At 46.1% G+C, this 24309-nt stretch overlaps 1 protein-coding gene across 1 annotated transcript in view; it reads right to left on the bottom strand.

Moving 5' to 3' along the window:
• LCMT1 (leucine carboxyl methyltransferase 1) overlaps positions 1 to 17039 on the bottom strand; it is a 68865-nt gene extending 51826 nt beyond the window's left edge. The window contains exon 1 of the mRNA XM_069570384.1: positions 16760 to 17039. Within this exon, the coding sequence (XP_069426485.1) occupies positions 16760 to 16866 (107 nt within the window). The 5' untranslated portion in view covers positions 16867 to 17039. The remainder of the gene's footprint in view (positions 1 to 16759) is intronic.
• Positions 17040 to 24309: the final 7270 nt, after the last annotated feature.

Below are 24309 nucleotides of genomic sequence, written 5' to 3'. Positions count from 1 at the left end.
ATTTTTCTTTTTTTTTTTTAAGCAGAGAAAGGTTTATTACAGGGCCAAGCAAGAACAGGTGGCTCATGCTTAAAAAAACCTGAACTCTTCAGTTAGGGATTTTAACTGTACACTGCTTGTGGTCTTTAAGTGAAAGAGTCGCTCAGTTGTGTCCAGCTCTTTGCAACCCCATGGACTGTAGCCCAACAAGCTCCTCTGTCCATGGAATTCCCCAGGCAGAATACTGGAATGGGTAGCCAGTCCCTTCTCCAGAGGATCTTCCCAATCCAGGGATCCAACCCAGGTCTCCTGCCTTGCAGGCAGATTTTTTACTGTCAGAGCCACCAGGGAAGCCCTGTGGTCTTTAAGGTACTGCTCTAATTTTTAAATTTATTGTTGTTCTTTTACATCTTTTAGTTGCAGTTTTTGGTTTCTATTTCCTGTTGGTTTCATTCTTGGTTTATAAATGGAAGACAGGAAGCAAAGTCTTGAGGGCAACAGACTCTGTACCTAAACAGAGTCTGGATTCGCTTCCTTCTTGGGAACTCTGGAAAGCTTATTGCTTGCCTGAGTAGATCAGCAGACCTTAAGGGATCAATCACCTGAAAAACTTGGTCTGAATAACTAAGGAGCTCACAAGATAGTTTCCTCCCAAAGACTACTGGCATGGCCTCTTGGCTTCATGTAACATCTAATTACTTTACAAGGAGTAATATGATATATAATCTACCGTCTTGCTTGCAAGAAGTCACTGAATAGTGGGCAGAGTGTAAACAAAAAAGAAAAGGAACCTACATTCACAGAGAGTGAAATAAGTAGGAGAATCAAGTCAGCCCCCTTGGTGTAATGTCCCACATCTGACTTTTTAACAACAACCAAAAAAAAAAAAAAACAGAAAATGTAATTAATATAACACAGAACATAGTTACAGGATGCCATGGACCTGAATAATGCTAAGTTTCTAACTCACTCCCAGTCAAAACCCTAGCCATCTTTTTTTTTTTTTTTTAAAGAAACAATTGATTCTACAATGGAAACACAAAGGATCTAAAATAACCCAAACAAATCTTCAAAAGAAGAATGAAGTTGGAGAACTAAAACTGCTTAATACTACTTAATTTTAAGACCCACTATAAAGCTCCAAAATCACTGCAGATGGTGACTGCAGCCATGAAATTAAAAGACGCTTACTCCTTGGAAGAAAAGTTATGACCAACCTAGATAGCATATTCAAAAGCAGAGACATTACTTTGCCGACTAAGGTCCGGCTAGTAAAGGCTATGGTTTTTCCTGTGGTCATGTATGGATGTGAGAGTTGGACTGTGAAGAAGGCTAAGCGCCAAAGAATTGATGCTTTTGAACTGTGGTGTTGGAGAAGACTCTTGAGAGTCCCTTGGACTGCAAGGAGATCCAACCAGTCCATTCTGAAGATCAACCCTGGGATTTCTTTGGAAGGAATGATGCTAAAGCTGAAACTCCAGTACTTTGGCCACCTCATGCGAAGAGTTGACTCATTGGAAAAGACTCTGATGCTGGGAGGGATTGGGGGCAGGAGGAGAAGGGGACGACAGAGGATGAGATGGCTGGATGGCATCACTGACTCGATGGACGTGAGTCTGAGTGAACTCCGGGAGATGGTGATGAACAGGGAGGCCTGGCGTGCTGTAATTCATGGGGTCGCAAAGAGTCGGACACGACTGAGCGACTGAACTGATAAAGCTGAAGTAATCAAAACAGTGTGGTCTCAGCATAAATGCTCAAACTACCGCACAAATGCACTCATCTCACACGCTAGTAGAGTAATGCTCAAAATTCTCCAAGCCAGGCTTCAGCAATACGTGAACCGTGAACTTCCAGATGTTCAAGCTGGTTTTAGAAAAGGCAGAGGAACCAGAGATCAAATTGTCAACATCCGCTGGATCATGGAAAAAGCAAGAAAGTTCCAGAAAAACATCTATTTCTGCTTTATTGACTATGCCAAAGCCTTTGACTGTGTGGATCACAATAAACTGTGGAAAATTCTGAAACAGATGGGAATACCAGACCACTTGACCTGCCTCTTGAGAAACCTATATGTAGGTCAAGAGGCAACAGTTAGAACTGGACATGGGACAGACTGGTTCCAAATAGGAAAAGGAGTACATCAAGGCTGTATACTGTCACCCTGCTTATTTAACTTATATGCAGAGTATATCATGAGAAACGCTGGGCTGGAAGAAGCACAAGATGGAATCAAGATTGCCGGGAGAAATATCAATAACCTCAGATATGCAGATGACACCACCCTTATGGCAGAAAATGAAGAGGAGCTAAAAAGCCTCTTGATGAAAGTGAAAGTGGAGAGTGAAAAAATTGGCTTAAAGCTCAACACTCAGAAAACGAAGATCATGGTATCTGGTGCCATCATTTCATGGCAAATAGATGAGGAAACAGTGGAAACAGTATCAGACTTTATTTTGGGGGGTTCCAAAATCACTGCAGATGGTGATTGCAGCCATGAAATTAAAAGACACTTACTCCTTGGAAGGAAAGTTATAACCAACCTAGACAGCATATTGAAAAGCAGAGACCTTACTTTGCTGACTAAGGTCTGTCTAGTCAAGGCTATGGTTTTTCCTGTGGTCATGTATGGCTGTGAGAGTTGGACTGTGAAGAAAGCTGAGCGCCGAAGAATTGATGCTTTTGAACATTGTTGCTTTTGAGAGTCCCTTGGACTGCAAGGAGATCCAACCAGTCCATTCTAAAGGAGATCAGCTCTGGGTATTCTTTGGAAGCAATGAAGCTGAAGCTGAAACTCCAGTACTTTGGCCACCTCATATGAAGAGCTGACTCATTGGAAAAGACTTTGATGCTGGGAGGGATTGGGGGCAGGAGGAGAAGGGGACGACAGAGGATGAGATGGCTGGATGACATCCATGGATGGATGGCTCAATGGACATGAGTTTGAGTGAACTCCAGGAGTTGGTGATAGACAGGGAGGCCTGGCGTGCTGCAACTCATGGGGTCACAAAGAGTCGGACAGGACTGAGTGACTGAACTGAACTGAGCAAGTCAAAATCAACATTGTCATCATCAGTGAAAATAGGCAAGGGCTTTAATAGGTAATTCACAAATGAAGATGAGGAGTAGCCAATAAGTATACATCTGTCACCAAGGAAATGCCATTGAAGGCCATAATGAGATGCTATTGCACACCCACTGACGAATGTTAAATGAGGATATGGAGCAACCGGAGCTTTGACACATTGCTGGTGGGAAGTATAATCTGATAAACCACTTTGGAAATTAGTCTGCAGTTAAATGCATACTCACCCTATGACTAACCAATTCTACTCTTGGATCCAAGAGAAATTAAGGCTTATATAAGAACGTTCATTGCAGTCTATTCAGAATGGCTAAAAACCAGAGACAACGCAAATGTTCATCATCGGCTGAATGGAGGAATAAATCATGGTGTGTTCACACAACACACAAAGGAGCAAGCCATTTTACACTGACAAAGATCCTCTCACTGACCAAACTCTAGCCAGGCTCCACTGAGCCCTCCTGGACTAGACCTCGATATTGGCCTACAATATAAAGACCTGAGGAAAAGCATAGTTTCTAACAGCTCAAGGCCACACCCCTAAGGATGTCTCCAATCCCCCTTAGGGTGTCAACCTGAGAAAACTCAAGAAGAATTTACTGTTTGTTCCACGCAACACCTGAAGATAGAGCCTTGCTGTCTCCCAGTTAGCAAATCCAGATGGTTTCACATGGACTAACCCCCCTTTTCACACTTTCTATAATTTTTCTCTGATTCTCCTGACTCCTGGCTCGTTCCCCTGCTTCCTCCCTCATTCTCCCCTTAGGATACCCTCTATACAAATCAGAGTTGAATTCAGTTCATGCTGGATTCTTTTCCCTGTTGCAATAGTTATTACTTATTAAAATATCTGACCTTACCACTTTAACTGGCATCCAGCTTTATCTTTGACAATGTGCACAACATGGATGAATCTCAAAGATCATCTTGAGTGAAAGAAGACACAAAAAGAATGCATATGATTCCATTTATGTAACATTTTAGAATTGGAAAACCTGTGAGAGCCCAAATCAGAAAAATGGTTGCAGGGTTACCAACCATCTCTAGTTGGTAAAGAGACGAACTAGAGATACAAGGGAACTTTCTGGAGTCTCAGATGTATTTTATATCTTATTTCAGGTGGCAGTGCACAGATATATGCAACTGCCAACACTCATCAAACTGAATATCTTACTCTGTATAAAGCATCTCCCTCTCCTTGCCACCCTTCTAACAACATCTGAGGGCGCTTTCCCTGGTTGTTCAGTGGTAAAGAATCTGCCTGCCAATGCAGGAGATGCGGGTTTGAGCCCTGATCTGGAAAGATCCCACATGCTGCACAGCAACTAAGCCTGTGTGCCACAACTACCGAACCTGGGCTCTAGGGCCCAGCAGCAACAAGAGAATCCACGACTGTGAGAAGCCGTGCACCACAACTAGGGAAAAGCCTGCATAGCAACAGACACCCAGCACAGCCAAAAGTAAATAAAGCTATAAACAACGGTCTTTAAAAAACAGGACTATCTGAGGAAACTCTCGAGGGGAAAAAGACGGAGGGTGTAGCACATCCTCCAAGTTCCCTCTGCGGCGCGCACTCGGCCCTTGCCTAAGAGGACCCCGCTCTGGCTCGAGGCAGCAATCTGCCCCATTAGGCACACACTTTCCTGCACCCAGGAGCAGAGCCGTGTGTGCTAACCTTAGCTGATGAGAAGCACATGGAGGTCTACAGGGGAGGCCTTCCCCCAAAGCTACTGCTTTCCTGATGAAAAGGGGCAGTTTTTAGACACAAAATGTGTCTCTTGCTAGCATTCCTTCGTTTTCCTTCTTCCTAGACCACAGCTGCTCAAATGGACTTAAAAAATTCTGATAACCCTGCTATAAATCTACCCTTCCCCTGTGAAGCAAGCTATGGAAGCTCTGAATCAATTCACAACTGAGTAATTTTGTTACTCAGAAGTTTTCAGACATAAAAATGAAAAAAAAAATTTTCAGCTACAAGAATGACATACGCATTCAGTTAGTTCAGTCCAGTCGCTCAGTCGTGTCCGACTCTTCACAACCCCATGAACTGCAGCACACCAGGCCTCCCAGTCCATCACCAACTCCCAGAGTTCACTCAAACTCACGTCCATCAGGTTGGTGATGCCATCCAGCCATCTCATCCTCTGTCATCCCCTTCTCCTCCTGCCCCCAATTCCTCCCAGCATCAGGGTCTTTTCCAATGAGTCAACTCTTCGCATGAGGTGGTCAAAGTACTGGAGTTTCAGCTTCAGCATCAGTCCTTCCAATGAACACCCAGGACTGATCTCCTTCAGAATGGACTGGTTGAATCTCCTTGCAGTCCAAGGGACTCTCAAGAGTCTTTTCCAACACCACAGTTCAAAACCATCAGCTCAGCATTACTGCATTAAAATATATATAAGAATTTGGTATATGATACAAAGGACATTTCGAATCAACGGGGAAAATACAGACTACTCAATAGATGGTGTAGGGACAACTGGCTAATAATCGCAAACAAAATTAAGGTAAGGGCTTCCCTGGTAGTCTAGTAGTTAAGAATCCGCCTTGCAATGCAGGGGACACTGGTTCAATCCCTGGTCTGGGAAGATCCCACATGCTGTGGGGCAACTAAGTCCAGGTGCCAAAACTACTGAGCCCAAGTGCCTAGCGCCTACAAGCCACAACTACTGAACCCACATGCAGCAACTACTGAAGCCCTCATGCTCGAGTCCATGCTCCATGACAACAGAAGCCACTGTAATGAGACGCCTGAGCACCGCAGCTAGAGAGTACCCCCCGCTCGCCCACAACTAGAGAAAGCCCATGCACAGCAAGGAAGACTCAGGGAAGCCAGATAAATAAGCTTTGAAAAAAATAAGTTAAAACTGCCATCTTATGATGTACAAAATAATAAAGATAGATGAATGATCTAACCATAAAGCCAAAGCCACAGAAGTGAAGAAAGAAAACGCCATAAGGATTGAGAATGGCCTTTCAAAGCTTTACCCAAAAGCCACAAGCCATAAAGTTACACTGTCAAGACTACAACCTGAAGAGTCACCATTTCTGTATTATGAATGGACAGTACAAGCTACACTGAAAGACAAGCAACAGCTTGAAAGAAAACACTGCAACAAATAGTGAAGCAATGGATCACTACTGCAGATACAAAAGGCCCTTACAAATCAGTAATAAAAATACAAATAACCAAACCAAAAAAGACAACAACCCAGTAGGGCAGTGACATAGGAGAGTGGATTCTCACTATAAATATCCACGAGTGTGAGCAGACAGACAATGCTCAGTCTCACTTGTGATTCTAGAAATGCAAATTAAAAATAGGAAAGCAGCTTGGCATTTGCCTTCAAAATATTTCAGATCAGAAGCTGGGCCCTGCTCTCTGGGGTACAGCTATGTAAAGATGCAATCAGTAGGCTGGTCAGGCCAGGGCCCTCAGGAAAACACCGGCTTTCCTAAGAGGTGATCTTGTGACCTGCTTTCATGACAGTGGTGGGGGGGGGGGCGGGGGTTGGGGTGGGAGTGGATTTTTGGATTCAGTTGAGAAATCAGATGAACTTCTACAATTTGCACAACAGAATTTCAGCCTTACAGGCCCTGGTCTGGTTTCTAACACAAACAGACTGCTGAAAACCAGCAAAGCAGAACACCAGAATTCTAAGACCTCATTAGGAAGTATCATCTTGAGCACTTGTATTCAGGTCTAATCATTTTCTAGGGAAGGAAATGGCAACTCACTCCAGTACTCTTGCCTGGGGAAATCCCATGGAGAGAGGAGCCTTGTGAGGAAAAGAGTCGGACCCGACTCAGTGGCTGAGCATTAATCACTTTAACCATCCAACACATGCTTGCTATGTGTCTATACTGTGAAGGGCACTAAAGTAGACAGGTCCCTGCTTTGTTTTCATTCTCAGGAAAGACAAACATTAAACAACATGTCTGAACTACACCTGGGCTGATCCCCACCAAGGAGACACACAGAGTGTCACAAGAACACGGAACAGGGGCTATATATTGTCTGCAGGTGCCCGAGAGGCCTCCTTAAAGAAGTCATATCTGACACAAGCCAGAAGCCTCGGTGCCATCTGTGACTCCTCAGTCTTACCATGTATCTGATCCGTCAATACGCTCTATCAGCTCAGCCTTCAGTGTATCCAGAATCATGGATTCCCAGCATCTCTACCACTACAATCCTCATCCAAGCCCCCAGCATCTGACTTGAGCTATTCCGAGGTCACGTCTCCCTGCCTCCATGCTGCCCCCTACAGCCTGTTCTCAACACAGACGCTGAGAGGATCCTGTTCCACCCCAAGACCCTCGGCGGCTCCCATCTCGCTGACACTGAAAGCTGGGTCCCCACAAGAGCTCCTCTCCTCCTCTTTCACCTGGGTCTACTTCTGGACCAGCTGGGCCAGCTCCTTCTTCAAGGCCTTCGTACCCTCCGCCTGGGACACTGCTTCTCCAGCTGTCCATCCTTGGGCTCACTTCCTCCCCAGTACTGACCTTCTTGGTGGGACTGGTGCCCAGCTCACGGGGCAACTCCCTCCAACACTCCTGCAGCAGCGCCCACCAGTGCAGGTGCCAGGTATGTTGCTGGTTTGTTTCCTGGCTGCTTCCCCCATTACATGCCCCATAAGAGCACCGCTTGTGCCTGCTTCATTCACTGCTACATCGTCACTACCACAGGGCCTCCGTAAACCGAGCAGGGTCTCAATAAAGAACATCAGGTGGAGAAATTAGTCTGAGGGATGACGTGGAGCTGATCAGACAAGGGAGGGAGGGAGAAAGCATTTCGGGAGGGGCTGGCCTACTGAAAGGCCCCAGGGAAGGCAGGCACAGGGCATGCTGGAGGAACTGAGAGGGAGGTGGAGAGAAGGGCAAGAGTTAGGGGAAGCAAAACTGGAGAAGCAGGGTGGAGCAGGCAGGGCCGGGTGGACCATGTGAGGAACTTCGCTATTTCTCTAACAGCAATAGCGTGTGCGCGCTCAGTCGTGTCAGACTCTTTGCAACCCCGTGAGCCGAGGCCCGCCAGGATCGTTGGTCCGTGGAATTTTCCAGGCAAGAATACTGGAGTGGGTTGCCATTACCTGCTCCAGCAATAAAAAGCCATTAAAACAGGGAGTGACATGGGCCCGGGCACCTTTCCCAAACCTCTGGCTTCGGTGTGAGAACTGGATTTGGGGAGGGAAGCACCACTGGGGAGCTCAGCTGGCAGATTAGATTAGTGCCCTGGCTCAGATCACGGATGACCTGAGTGTGGACTGAGACAGCAGCCGTGGAGGTGGAGGGAAGGAAACAGATTCCAGAAATATTTTCCAGGTACATTCTAAGGTCTGAGTAATTGATTGCAGAGAAGGTAAGTGAAAGGGCAGTTCCATGATGATTCCAATCTTTTTCACTCGTGAGCCAAGTGGAAAGGGACACCATCCACTGACTTGGGGGCAGGGGGTGGGGGAGGGATGGCTCTTCAGAAAATTGGGGAAGATGATCTAGAGTGCAGTCTCGGAAATACTGAATTTGAGGTCATTCTGAAAGTGAAAGTTGCTTGGTTGTGTCCGACTCTTTGAGACCCCCCCAGGACTGTAACCTGCCAAGCTCCTCTGTGCATGGAATTCTCCAGGCCAGAATACTGGAGTGGGTAGCCATTCCCTTCTCCAGGGGATCTTCCCAACCGAGGGATCGAACCCAGGTCTCCGGCACTGTAGGCAGATTTTTTACCAGCTGAGCTACCGGAAGCCCGAGGTCATTCTGAGACAACCAAACAGAGATTTCTGGTTGGCAGGGATAGATCTGGAGCAGTGTGATTTGATTAGGAAAGGTGAGGTGTGTCCTACCACCGAGTGTCACGTTTTACCTTGTGGCGGATTGAGAATCAAGAAGGTTCAAGTAACAAAGTGACAGGGTAACATTTGTGAGTCTGAAAAATCACCCTGGCCACAGCATAAACACTTGGGACAGGGGAGGTGGCCAGACTAGAAGCGGGCAAAACAATAAGGACGTTCTGCGCCAGGTCAGGTGAGCAAGGGCTACAGCCAACAGGAAGAAAACGAAACAGACTTTCCATCCGTTGCCAGTCTGTCTCCCCAACAGCTGCTGGGGACTTTTTAAATTTGTATTTAGCTTTGACTGGGGTAGGTCTTCAAGGCTGTACCCAGGCTTTCTCGAGTTGCAGCAAGCCGGCTTCTTGTTGCAGTGGCTTCTCTTCACGGGATCTAGAATGTGGACTCGGTAGCTGCAGCTCACAGGGCTAGCTGCCCCACAGCATGGGAGATCCTCCTGAAGCAGGGATCGAGCCCGTGTCTCCTGCACTGGCAAGCATTCTTAACCAGTGGACCACCAAGGAAGCCCCTGGGGATTTTTCTAAAACACAAACTCAAAGCATGTCAGTTCCCCCACTTTAAAACCCTCAGGAACTTTCCTGCTTTGTTCTCTGACAACCTCCCCAGAATTCTTTCTACCTAGCCCCCACCAGAGGTCAAGGTCCCCTAACACTCCGATCTCAAGAGCTTCAATCTCTATGCTCTTCGACGTCTCATTATCTTCTGCCTGGCCAACACCTATCTTTCTAAGACTCAACTCCTCCCCGATGAAAATAAAGAAAAGTGGTGCTAACCCCCAGAAGCAGGCCTGGCGCCGCGAGCCAGGCTTCACTGCTGTTAGATGCTTGCCTGGTGCTCACGGAAGCCACGCTGTCCTCTGGCTGGACAGAAACAATCTCACAAGATGACCTGCATAAGGTCACACTAAAACAGTGATGAAGGGAGACAAAACTAGGACTCCTTCAGACAAAACCAAGGCCCGCTACAGGGTCCCAAATACTCCTCTCCCCCCAGCTGACGTTGAGTGACTGTGGCTTCTTTATTAACCACAGCGTGTCTGACTCTAGTCATGCCGCCTCCTTCCTTTTTACATAAATTTTGTAATTTATCTTAATTATCTTTTTTTTGGAGTTTACTTCAGGCTGTGCTAGGTCTTCATTGCTTTGCACAGGCTTCCTCTAGCTGCGGTGAGCAGGGGCTACTCTGATGCGGTGCTCGGGCTTCTCATCGCAGCAGCTTCTCTTGTTGCACAGCGTGGGCTCTATGTGCGCAGCCTTCAGCGGTTGTGGCGCTCAGGCTTACTTGTTCCGCAGCATGCAGGATCTTCCCGGACCAGTGATCAAACCCATGTCCCTTATATTGGCAGGTGGACTCTTATCCACTGCACCACTAGGGAAGTCTGTCACACCTCCTCGAAAAGACTAAGCTACCTACGAAATCACAGCTGTCTCTGCCTCTTGTGAGCACCCAATCCTGGGCAAATCCCTGCTTCCTTGAAACACCCCCACTGAATTATCCAACCAAAGCCTAAATCCTGTAAGTTCTTTCTAACACCCCTTATGGAGAGACCCCAAAGCTCCCCATGAGGTGAGCACTCTCTCACGAGAATGAGTCATTAAATCCGTTTACCGTAAAAAGGAACAAAATTGTGCCATTTGCAGAGATATGGATGGACCTAGAGACTGTCATACACAGTGAAGTCAGAAAGAGAAAAATAAATACCATACACTAATGAATATGTTGGGAATCTAGAAGATAGTACAGATGAACCTATATGCAAAGCAGAAACAGATGCAAATGCAGAGAACGACCATACGGACCTCAAGGCAGGAAGAGGGGGAGGGATGAATCAGGAGACCGGCATATAGACACCACTATGCGTGAAACAGACAAATAATGAGAACCCACCGTACAGCACAGGGAACTCTACTCAGGGCTCTGTGGGATCTAAATAGGAAGGAAATCCAAAAAAGAAGGGATGCACATATACATATGTCTGAGTCGCTACGTGGAACAGCAGAAACTAACACAACAGCGTAAAGCTACTATGTGTGCGCATGTAGCTGTGTCCAACCCTGCAACCCCTGGGACTGTAGCGCGCCAGGCTCCTCTGTCCATGGGATTTTCCCAGCAACAATACTGGAGTGGTTGCCAATTTCTCCTCCAGAGGATCATCCCGACGTAGGGATCAAACCCAAGTCTACCTGCGTCTCCTGCATTGCAGGGAGGTTGTTTACCACTGAACCATCTGGGAAGCCCCTAAAGCAGCTATCAGTTCAGTTCAATTCAGTTGCTCAGTTGTGTCTGGCTCTTTGCGACCCCATGAACCACAGCACACCAGCCCTCCCTGTCCATCATCAACTCCCGGAGTTCACTTAAACTCATGTCCATCGAGTTGGTGATGCCATCCAGCCATCTCATCCTCTGTCGTCCCCTTCTCCTCCTGCCTTCAACCCTTCCCAGCATCAGGGTCTTTTCCAGTGAGTCAGCTCTTTGCATCAGGTGGCTAAAGTACTGAAGTTTAAGCTTCAACATCAGTCCTTCCAATGAACACCCAGGACTGATCTGCTTTAGTATGGACTGGTTGGATCTCCTTGCAAGAGTCTTCTCCAACACCACAGTTCAAAAGCATCAATTCTTCGGCGCTCAGCTTTCTTTATAGTCCAACTCTCACATCCATACATGACCACTGGAAAAACCATAGCCTTGGCCAATGGACCTTTGTTGGCAAAGTAATGTCTCTGCATTTTAACATGCTATCTAGGTTGGTCATAATTTTTCTTCCAAGGAGTAAGCATCTTTATATTTTATGGCTGCAGTCACCATCTGCAGTGATTCTAAAAGCAGCTATACTCAAAAGAAAAAAAAAAAAAAACCCTGTTTAACTAAATTAGATATATTTCTAATGGTCTCTGCTAGAGGACACTGACAACTCTCACAGTAGGAAAGGATGGTAAAGTTTCTAGGAGGGAAGTTAACTGAGTGCCAATCTGAAGGCTTCCAGTTTCTATGACACAATACCCTGGCATCACCCTGGTTATCTTGAGGATGAAGGGAAGGCGGAGTAAATCAAAAGCTGGAGGAAAGTGAAAAATGTCTGATTTAAGTCTCTGGAAAGTGGGAAAGGGAGCTAGCCAAAGCATCATACTGGAATGAATGAGTCAGCTCTGTAAGGGTGCAGATGAGGCTGGCTGACACGAATCCACACAAGGCCAAGTTGCCCTGTTGTGTAATTTCTACCATCAGTATTCAAGCTGGAAATGGAGAATCTGGTTCAATCCAGGGTGTGAGGTTTACTAAGATGAAGGGCAAGGGAGATAAAGGCACTGCCAAGAGAAGTACCAGGGAATGGACTATGAACTCTGAGCCCAACTGACAGGCAGGAGTCAGTCAGATGCTGACTATAGGGAAGCTTCCCCTATAGGGAAGCATCTAAAGGCTGGAGAAAACCATGGACGTCCCAGGGTTTTGAAGGCAGAGCAGAAATAACTGATCAAGCATGCTGAAAAGAGACTGGGGTTGAAGGGTGCTGCACTGTTCATCTGTGAGGTGGTATACACAGCACCTGGAAATCCAGGGGTTATGGCAGGAATGGTAATAGAGGCGAATGAGCAGAGGTATCACTGCAGGCAAGGTGCTCAAGAAAGCAAGTGCCCCGCCTACAGGGTGGGTCCTGCACACACACACTGGAAAGTCAACTAGGATGATGGCACGAACTGAGGCAGAGGAAGGCTTGTGGGCCAGGTGCCCAGGTCGTCAATGAATTAGGTGAGTAACCAGCAAACAGATAGAAAACAGTAATACGGAGGAGAGGATGCGGGGACATGGGTCTCAAAGAAATGAGGGGAGGAGACAAAGGGCAGTAAGGACACAAATTTTGACCGTCCTAATGCTAGGACCCTGGAGAAGGAAATGACAACCCACTCCAGTATTCCTGCCTGGAAGATCCCATTGACAGAGGAGCCTGGCAGGCCATAGTCCATAGGGTTGCAGAGAGTCACATACAACTGAATCGACTAAGCACGCACGCGTGCTAGGGCAGTCGGGGTATGAGAAAACAGAGGTGTGACTTTGCTTCAAGTAAACGATGCTCTCGGGGAAGGGCCAGGGTCAGTGCAAAGAGAGGGAGGGAATGACTAAAGAGAGGCTAAGGAAATAGAGGCGGCTGGTGATCAGAGTAGTAATTTCAAAGGACTCAGTGAGGGCTGCAGGAGGGGGCTGGGGGTCAAAGGTAAACAAGAGTGGGAAACTGACTGAGGGGCACGGGGCGAAGCGGGCGATAGGAGAGGAGGAATGGGGAGTGGGGGTAAGTTAGCAAGAATGCTAAGTGCTTTATAGATAGCTGTTGAATCAGACGGGATTCTTAGACAGAAACCTAGTATACCTGATCACAAGAGCTCTAACTATTGGACTGTAAGAGGGACAGAGTCTGTGGTAGTGACGATGATGAAGACTGGGGACAATGGGATGCTGCTCATGGCAACAACTACCAATTTTGAACACCTACTATGTACCAAGCACTGCTGGAGGCACTCCACATTTAATCCTCACAACAGCTCTCTAACACCAGGAAGGGCCCTGTACCAAAGAAGAGAGCAAATTAAAACAAAAACAACAGGGACTTCCCTGGTGGACCAGTGGTTAAGAATCCACCTTCCAATGCAGAGGAACTAATGGTTTGATCCCCGGTTGGGGAACTAAGATCCCACATTCCACACAGCAACGAAGCCCACAAGCCACAACTAGAGAATCTGTGCACTGCAATCAAGAGCCTGCATGCTGCAATGAAAGATCCGGCATGCCACAATTAAGACCCAGTGCAGACAAATTAATTAATTTTTAAAAAAAAGAAAGAAAGAAACAGCAGAGCAGCAGGAGCCCTGGGGAGCTAACTGGCTCTTTGAACATTATTTTAGGGATCTTACAGCTATAACTCAGGGTGGCAGGAACCAGTCGAACCCATAGCTATTTCAGTAACTTCAAACAAATAACATTCAGACTGGAGGCAAATTAAAACTAGCAATAAGAATTTACTTTAGGCTTTTCTTCATGCCAGATCCTGTGCCAACCTCTGCATGATCTCATTTAATCCTTAATCCTCCCATCCAAAAGGCCAGTGACTATTACTACCTCATTTTCAAGATAAGGAAACTGAGGCAGAAACACAATAATGTGCCCACAATTCACACAAGGAATCCCTATTTAACAAGATGAATCTGTGTCAAGACTTATGGGTTCCAAACGTTACCGGGAAGAGGCAGGTCACAGTATCACAGACTTTGAAAGCCCTTGAATCCTGCAAAGCATTTTTAAAACATTAACTTATGGATTCTCACCATCTCATTGCATGTGTTTTTTTTTCCAGATGAGAGAAAACCTGGTGCACCCCCCCCAAAAAAAGGCTCTGAAGGAATGCATCCAGATGGCAAACAGGTCTGGTTTTTATAGACCTAAGACCCATCCCAGAAGGTTCTAATTCAGTGGATCCAGAACTGGGCCCGAGTAACTGCATATCTTTTAAAAGCTTCACAGGCTATGCTAGTGTGCAGTTCAGGCTGGGAACCACTGCCTTAGATTCTCTGCAGTTCCAAACCCAAACTTTCTCTACGATGTTGAGAGATGGCTGAGGGCACTAAAAACCGAAGCAGAGAAGAGCTGAGATTATAAAACTATCCAAGAGAGAGCCTAGGAAAGATATGCTCTGGTTACACTATTTCCCTGTATTTTTTGTGTCTGAACTATTTTATAGCTGATTTGCTTCTTTTTAAAATCATTTTTATTGGAATATGGTTGATTTATAATGTTGCATTAGTTTCTGCTGTTACAGCAAAGTGAACCAGTTATACATAGACATATATCCACTCTTTTTTAGATTCCTTTCCCATAGAGGTCATTATGGAGTACTGAGTAGAGTTTCCCGTGCTATAAAGTACGTTCTTCTTAGTTATCTCTTTTATATATAGTAGCTAATTAGCTTTAAGTAAGCAAGTTGGCCAGACTTCCCAGGTAGTGCTAGTTGTAAAGAACCCCCCTGTCAATGCAGGAGACCTAAGAGACACGGGTTCAACCCCTGGGTCGGGAAGATCCCCTGGAGAAGGGCATGGCAACCCACTCCAGTATTCTTGCCTGGAGAATCCCAGGAATGGAGGAGCCTGGTGGGCTACAGAATTGGGGTCACAACGAGTCGGACACAAGTGAAGTGACTTAGCACACACACGAGCAAGCAAGTTGGCCACAAATGTCACCAACAAATATTAAATAAGCCAATCATTACCAACTGATATTAAGTAAACCTCTATGGGGTCGCGCAGAGTCGGACACAACTGAAGCGACTTAGCAGCAGCAGCAACCCTAACCTGCTCTTGAAAAGTATTTTATTTTCCTCTGATAATTCGGAAGATACTTCTGATTTTCTTAGCAAACAGCAGCCAATATGAGAAAAACTGCTCTTAATTCAACAGTGCCACGGATGTAGTCAACAGCAACCAAAAGCTGGACAAGAAATAAGTTGGGTATAAGTTACAAATTTAAGTTCACAAATTCCACCAAGAACTGCCTTCACGCCTTTAATACTTATGAATGTATTTATTTATGTAATCAACCACCACTAACACCTAGTACATGCCAGACACTGTTTTAAGTGCTTTACTAATATTGAATATCATTTCATCTTTACTTAACAGATGACTGAATATCATTTCATCCCCACTTTATAGATCAGGAGATTGAGACAGAGAGTAGTTTAGAAGCCTGCCCAAGTTTCCACAGCCGGAAGCAGCGTGACAGTCTGGCTCCAGAGTCAGTGTTCTCCATCACTACGCTTGGTCTCCAAGAACCTACACAAAGCGCCAGCCCTAACCCAAAACTTTGGTTTTCTGGACTCAGTCCCTACAGGGCCCCAGCTTCCAAAGCATTTATTCAGTTCCTCTAACAGTCCATGAGCCTTCTTTGCTCTGCCTGAACACCCTCCTACATGCTTATTCTCTCTTTTTTTTTCAGATCTTCTGTTCCCAGCTCAAACATTATCAACTAAATTACAAACTCTAATGGTGCACTGTACTTTTCAGCACACAACACAAAATTGTAATTATGCTACTTCCTGAGTAATTACTTGCTTCCTGCCTTTCCCAAGCAGGCAGGTGAGTTCAGACACCATGTCAATCTTGCTCATCTTTTGTTCTCAATCACTGAATACCTATCAACCAAAAGGAAAAGCCTGACACAAAGTAAGCTCTCAACAATTTTTGCTGAATGAATGAAAGAGTAGCATACACTCAAGCCTCATGTTTTCTTTTTCATGCTTTCAGGTACTTGACACATACCTCTGCTCACAGCGACCCCCACACAGCCCTCACCACACCCCTAAAAGTGTAGACTCCTATAACACACAGGTAACAGCTCTGGAAAATATTGGCTCTGCACGCAAATATTAAGTGGCCCTGGACAGGTCATCTCTCCCATTAACTGGCCTGAGTTTCAGGTGCAGAATGGGGATCATGACAAGTCCCAGTGAAACGTAACCTATGAAAGACGGAGGACCTGCACTTCTCATAACCCATCAAAACTGCAGTTATTACTTGCTTCACGTGTTTCCAACAAAAATGTGGCTCCGACAAGGCCAAGCCCATGTTTGCCTGGTTCGGCGCCATGTCCCAGGCACAATAACCCCAGGCTGGTACCGTGCCTGGCAAACGGCAAAAGTTGGACAATTAAAAGTTAAGGAGGTGAATTCCTGCTCTGAGCATTTCACAGATGTCACACGAGTTGACCGACGCCTTCTGGCGTAAAAGTGTATTCCTTAGACACAGCCCGCACCCCCGACCTAGGCCCCAGACCCCCGGAACGCTGGCCCCTAACCCCGCGCCGAGCAAGGCACCTCTTGCATATAGAAGCATCTTCGCAAGTGCCCCGCACGCCCTCGTCGTCCGTGTCGGTAGGGGAAGAACAGGCGGTGAAAGAGGGCCTCCTCAGGCTAGCAGCCATGGGTGTGGAGGTTTCGGGGTGGTGCGTCCACCGGAGACATGGAAGCCGAATCGACGGACGCCTGAGGAAAGAGTGAGCGGGAGAGAAAGCAGGAGAGAGGGGCTGGGCTCCACCAGGCTCAGCTGGCGCAGCTCAGTGACGCCACCCGCGGCTGCCCCAGCTTTCCGCTGATTGGCCCCTCTATGGAGATGCTCATTGGACAATTTCCCACCCCTCAGCCTGAGGAGATGCCCATTGGATCACTCCTTTGGCCCCGCCCACACAACCCGGAAATTCCCTGAGGGGAGAAAGTAAACTGAAATTGACGCAAGAGAGCACCGCAATGCTCTCCGGGAAGTGTAGTCTTCGCTGCTTTGGAAGGCCACCTCGTTCCCACAGCTAGTCAGGGAGTTTTATAACTGTAATTAACTCAAGGCGGAAGAGCTGGCAGGATCCTCAGCGTTGTGTGAAGGACAGAGTATCCAGCCAGAAACAAGTGTCAGTGTTAACAGTGAGTTGGGGCTCAGTCTTATTCAGCAACTCAACAAATATTTATTCAGCGCCTACTCCGCGCCAGTCACACAAAATCACCCTAGCTACATTTCAAGTGTGTGTGTGTGAAGTCGTGGTGGTGACCAGGTTGGTACAGTCAGAATGAATCCCAGGAGTTGGATGGGAGTCGCAAAACCTAGAAAAAGCTCTCTTTTCCAGCAGACTTAAACGCAGGAGGCTGTACCTTTGGAGCTACCGAGAGCCATCCTGCTATCTCATATCACCTGAGAATGATGTTTATTGGAACGGCCCATGGAGTCTGGAGGACTGTGTGCTCAGTTGCGGGTGACCTGGCTTTGCAGTGTGGGAGCTTATGGGAACATCACCAGAACCTGTGACGCTAATCAATCAGAAGAAGCTGAATTCAGAAAGATGAAATAAACCGTTATCCAGCACTTGGAGCTTTCATCCTGAGCTGAGTGTGCATTATTTCTCCCTACCCATCACCACCTGATAGAACGTCAATGAAACCATTATATTCATTCTTCACTGGCCCAGTATTCCAAGTTTTTGGCCTGTAATGTCATAGCTGTAGCCTATTGAAAAGTCTATCTTTCCTCCTTTGAACTACTTTCGCACCTTTCTCAAAAATTAGTTCAGCATATTTGTGTGGGACTATTTCAGGGTTCTGTGTTCATTGATCCATGTATCTATGTCTCTGCAAATACTACACAGTCCTGGTTACTGTAGATATACATTAATAATAAGTTTTAAAACAGTGAACTGACTGCCCCCATTTTATTACTTTTTCAAAGTTGTTTTGGCTATTCTAGTTCCCTTATCTTTCCATAAAATTTTGGATTAAACTTGTCTATGTCTAGGAAAAAAGGCATACTGGGTTTTGATAGGGATTACATTAAATCTATCAATTTGGGGAGAATTGACATTTTACTATGGTTTGTCTTCAAATTCATGACCATGGGCATATCTCTGCATTTATTTAGACCTTTGATTTATTTTATCAGTGTTGTAGAGTTTTCAGTATACAAGTCCTGGACATACTTTGTTAGATTTACACTTGATTATTTTAATTAGTGATTGTAAATGTATTGTAATTTTTGGCATCCACATGTTCATTGCTAGTATCTAGAAATACCATTGATGGTTATGTTTATTTTGTATCCTGAGACATTATTGAACTCAATTACTTTTTAATAACTTCTTGTGGCATGAGGCCTGCAATTAGAGTTCTATTGTTTTTTCTTCTTTTTGCTGTACCTCACAGCATACAGGGCTTCCCTTGTGGCTCAGCTGGTAAAGAATCCACCTGCATTGTGGGAGACCTGGGTTTGATCCCTGGGTTGGGAAGATCCCCTGGAGAAGGGAAAGGCTACCCACTCCAGTATTCTGGCCTGGAGAATCCCAGGGACTATACAGCCCATGAGGTCACAAAGAGTCGGACACAACTGAACGACTTTCACTCACTCACTCACTCTCACAGCATACAGGATCTTAGCTCCCTGACCAGTGATCGAACCCATGCCCCCTCCTGTAGAAGCTCAGAGACATAACCGCTGGACTGCCAGGGAAGCCCCAAGATTCAACATTGAGAGCTGTTCTAACATCTAGTAAAGTTGAGAGGGCCTCAAAGGGCTTAACTGCAATTGACCACTCCCTCTTCTCCCACAGGTAAAGTTCCCCTAGCCATATTATCCTTCTTATCATAGGAACCAGACACAGTACCTGCTCATTCCCAAGTAGCAGACTTCAGTTCTGTTCAGCCCGCTAAATTATTCAAATAGGCAGGAACCAGGGCTCATTCCCATTCTTTGGTATTACAAAGTCTGCTTCCCAAGCCCAGGCTTGTTCATTCTGTTCCCAAGCGCAACCCCCTGTGTGGCCCTGCATGATATGTGGTGTCTTCCCCTGTGCTGTAGGTAAATGTGGCTCATAAATTGCTGTCCACCTCATCTTTTGGGGTCGAGTGTTGAGTGTCAGCCAACACCATTAACCTAGGGTTGGAGTCTCTCTTTCCCTGATGGATTGAAGGAGTAAAACAATTTACATCACAAATAAGATGGTCTAACTCAATTGAGGACACCTCGTTAGGTTTAACTATGGGTTCCTTTGCTAGTTAACTGGTTTGCAAGGCAGCAGTTACTATCTTGGATGTAAGTGCCAGTTGCTGGCCAGCTTGGGCTTTAGCTCATGTTCTGTTATCTCAAATGGATTTTGCCATCTCTTTCCACTCTGTGGTCTCATGCTGGCCAACTAGGCAGAAACTATCATTAATTGACCATATCCCAAAATGAGATGCCATCAAGTGTGGCTTGTGTCTGGCAGGTGGTCACTGAGGCTCCTACTTGAGATCGGAAACAATATAAAGTCCTAACTGATGGATGCTAGAGTTCCACAGCACTTTGCTTACTGTGTCTATCCTGATGACTGTCACTGGCTGCTTAGGGCAGTCATAGGGACTCTGTTTGGGAAAGTAGTGCCCCCCTGGGGCACTTGTGTTTGTAGTCCTGGGGATGAACATTTGTGTTGTTTGTAGAAAGGAAGGAGGCCATGACCTCAGGAAGATTTAAGAATGACCACTTGATTGACTCCTGAGTCATTGCTGTTCAGCCAAAGGTAGTGACTTTGCCCATGGTTTGGAGGTGCACACCCATGGAAGTTCATGGTCTGAGACTTGATTAAAAAAAAACAAAAGTAGGGGGAAATGGGCATTGATACTTAACTGCTCTCTCAGTGCCAAACCCCCAGTCAACACCTGTGAGTTTTGCTTCCCATTGTTACTTACCAGCATGCCAAAGGACTGATCTTGTCATCTAGGGCTTGAGGTCCCCACCCAGCCCATAGACAAAATGATCTTACTGGATGTGGATTCTAACACTCTGGAGGTGGACTGCCATTCTCTGGAGGAAGGGAATAGCCTTCTATAGGGCCCGCCATCCAGCTTTCTTTCCCTAGAAATACCCAGAAACTCTGCACCACCTGTGATTGGACGGAGACAGAAACAAAAACCTGTGACGTTAGATGGTTAGAAATCAAAATGTCCTGAGCCACTATGCTCCAGGGGTTTGGGGGAACAGTGAATATGGGGAAAGATGTAGGGCTGCAGCAGAAGATGCTTTTGATCCACCAGCTTTAGGACTGTGATCTTTCACTGACTCCCTGCTGCCTACCCCGGTGTGGCACAAAAATCCATGTCATCGGGGTTATGAGCAAAAACATTCGTGATGGCCCTATGTCACAATGAAGGGATTAATTCAAACCTGACTTAAGTCCAGGTTGCTAAACTCTATAACCGTTGTCATGAGAGAGGCCCTAATCCTGAAAATACTGATCTGAGAGATTCTCTGTAGGAAAAAAAAAATAATAATAAATGTGAGCAGGGTAAAAAGACCCCCACTACCCCGGGACTTCCCTGATGATCCAGTGGTTAGGACTCTGCCCTCCAGCATGGCTTCAATCCCTTGTTGGGAAACAGGTTCTGCATGCTGTGGGGTGTGGCCAAAAATTTTTCAAAACAGACCCTCCCCTGTCAAGCATATCCAGTGACAAAAAAAAAAAAAAAGAATGAATGAAAGAAACCTAGATACAGGGGGAGGTACCAAAAGATTCAATTAAACAAAAATTCACCATTTGACCCAAATGGAAAACCAAAATTTACTAAAAATACCTTTTATGGCAAAAACATAAAGGGAGCTGATTGGCTTTTGTGCATCTGCAATACATAGCTTTGGGACTAATTTTAACATCTGCCAAAAATGCAACAGTTGGCAAACTTTCACAGACTTTATACTAAAGCATCAAATTACAGTTATACCTCATGTAATAATCATGCTTTCTAGTTCCTGTATTTAATGCTTTGACATCTGAGGCCTTGCTCCTTTTGGAGAAACTGCCCTGCCAGGGTTAGCTAATCCCTAGAGATAGCAAACAACTCACCTGTGAGTGTACCTTTCACATATAAACTGGCCAATGAGAGCCCACACGCACAACCACCTCCTCTATGGGGCTCTTATAATCTAGACCACTATCCGTCTGCTCTAATTACCCCAGAGACGGGCACCAGACAACTAGGGACACCACTGTGTCCCAGAGCCCACTGAGATTATTCAAACTAGCCAATCCTAAACCTACTTGCCCTGCCTCACCTTCTCCTTCCCATGGAAACCATGAGAAAGACTCTTGCCCTCGTCTGCTCCTTGCTCCCTCTGCCTCCTGATGGACCCTTGTGCTTCCCCAAGTGGCCCTCCATGGTGAGCCTGGCCTCCTGTTTATCAGGATCTGTAGGCATAAAAAGCTTTTTTCATTTCTATATCTCTGTGTCTTACCATACCTGATTAAAATGAATCTCAGATACTCTTAAAACACCTGCTGCTGCTAAGTCACTTCAGTTGTGTCTTACTCTTTGTGACACTATGGACTGTAGCCTGCCAGGCCCCTCTGTCCGCGGGATTCTCCAAGGAAGAATACTGGAGTGAGTTGCCATGCCCTCCCCCAGGGGATCTTCCCAACCCAGGGATTGAACCAGCATCACTTATGTCTTTTGCATTAGGAGGTAGGTTCTTTACCACTAGCACCACCTGGGAAGCCCTAAAACACCTAAATTTAAATGTACTAGATATTTTGCTAATTATAGATGTGGCTGCTAGGTTTCATTCAATGCTGATTTCAACATCCTTTCAGCCAGTTTGTCGTCATCTCCAAAGGAGCACAGTACATTTTCATCTTGTTACCCACAGGGTCCCGAAACAGCTCTGCTAAGACTCACAGTCTTTGCAGACAGTCTTAATGCACCCACCTTTCTCCAGGGGTACAGGTGTGACATTGCCTGTATTTTATTTTATTAGTTTTTATTGCAGTATAGTTACTTTACAATATTGTGTTAGTTTCTACTGTGCAGCAAAATGAACCAGCCATCCACATACATAATCCCTTTAGGATTTCCCTCCCATTCAGGTCCCCACAGTACCTGAGGTATGTCCTCATCAGTTGTCTATTTTATACACAGTATCAATAGTGTGGGCTTCTTAGGTGGCACTCGTGGTTTAAAAAAAAACCACCACCAGCCAGTGCAGAAGACAAGAGAATTGGGTTCAGTCCTTGAATGTGGAAGATCCCCTGGGGGAGGAAATGGCAACTCACTCAGGTATTCTTGCCTGGAGAATTCCACGGACAGAGGAGCCTGGTGGGCTACAGTCCACAGGGTCACAGCACACACGCATGTCAGTAGTGTATATGTGAGGGATGACATTACCTTTATGACGTCCTCCTTTGCACACATTTGTTTGACACACTTGTTAAGGACACACGAGTCCATCTTTTAGTCCTTTTTGGATTCTTGGGAAAACATATCTCTTGTTTACAAATTTTACTTAAGCCCGTTTATGCTGTTACTTTTAAATGAGCCCACCTTGAGTGGAGACCCCTCCAACAACAGGCTCTAGAACCTAAAGTCAACAGGCACTCCCCTTAGTGCCCTCAGAGACTCCTTCAGTGAAGAGGCTTTAGCAACTTCCCCTACTGCCTCATGGAGTCTCTGGACTGCCCATGTTGTCTATAAGTCATCCTTGGGCTTCTGATGCAAGAAATTGCCCTCTTTGGCCCTATGTCACATACCATCAGAGCAGGAATCACTGGCCACACATTGAAAACTGTGTCTCCCCCAGACCCCGAGTTTCCATACCCAGCTGCCCATGATTCCTTGACATAGGAGCAAAGGTATGGGTCCCCAAGCTCAGCACGGGTAGCAGGCCTCCTTGCTACAGGATGGAGCCAAACCTGGGCCGTCTGGCACATCTTACTTGTAGGTGGGCGTGGCCTCCAGTCATCCATTGCCAGATGCCATGGAGCTGGAAGATGTCACCTCTCCCTCAGGCCCTTTGGGATCAACTGAGTGAATATCAGTGAGTTCAGACACTTTATGTTGTAGAGGACCATCTCTTCCTCTTGATCAAGCACCAACTTCGCTCCCTGGGAAAGGGCTTCACCTACTACCTAAAAGTTTCATCGTCAGCAAGGTTTAGACTGACATCAAGGGACTTCCCCAGTGGTCCAGCGGTTAAGACTTCACCTTCTAATGCAGGGAGTATGGGGTCAATGCCTGGCTGGGAAACTAAGATCCCACATGACTCACGGCCAAAACACCAAACATAAAACCTAAGCGATATTCCAACAAATTCAGTAAGAACTTTAAAAACAGTCTATATTTATAAAAAAAATCTTTAAAAAGCAAACAAACTGATGCCAGGGTATCAAACCGTCAATTGTGGTATGAAGCCATGAAATCAAGTGTTAAGGGTTTTGCCCTGACATCTGATCAAATCAGAGGTCTTCAAACGACCTGACTTCAAACTCCCCTTCCTTTCTGCTCCCACAGGTAAGGTCCCCTAGCCAAGCCACTCTCCTTATCACAGGGACTAGGCACAGTTTATCCCCAAAAGCAGCCTCCAGGTCCCTGCCAGCCTGTGAAGTCATTTAAACAACCCTCCAGAGGGGGAATTAAAGATATCTCCAATCTCTTGTTCCTCCAAAGTCCTCCCTCTAAAGCCCCTACTTGTTCACTCTTTTCCCAAGTGCAGACTCTCTGGCCATACACGGTGTTGGAATGTCCTTCCCTGGGCTACAAGTATAAGTATAGTAAAGTGCTGGAGGGCTTATCTGTTCAGTGTTGGGCCCTTGTCATAACTCTAGAGAGGAATGCCCTTCCCCACAATGGGTGGAAAGGAAGTAAATGAGACACTTCTTTGATCTGCACTCTTTGGGAAGTGTTATCCTGCTATGATCAAGCTCGTGGGCTTGAAGTTATCCGGGTAATAGTCTGTCTGGGTTTGCAAGAAGTCACATATAGCTGGAGGGTGGCCTGTGGGTGGTTGAGGAGTAGGAAGTAAGGTTACTTTGGTAACCTTTGCTTTGGTTACTTTGTTAAAGTTTGGCTCCAGGCAGTGGGGACACCTAACC

This window comes from Ovis canadensis, chromosome 24 (assembly GCF_042477335.2).
Source record: "Ovis canadensis isolate MfBH-ARS-UI-01 breed Bighorn chromosome 24, ARS-UI_OviCan_v2, whole genome shotgun sequence".
NCBI classification, from domain to species: Eukaryota; Metazoa; Chordata; class Mammalia; order Artiodactyla; family Bovidae; genus Ovis; species Ovis canadensis.
Note: the sequence above shows the minus strand (reverse complement) of the source record. Positions and strands in the feature narration are given on the sequence as shown.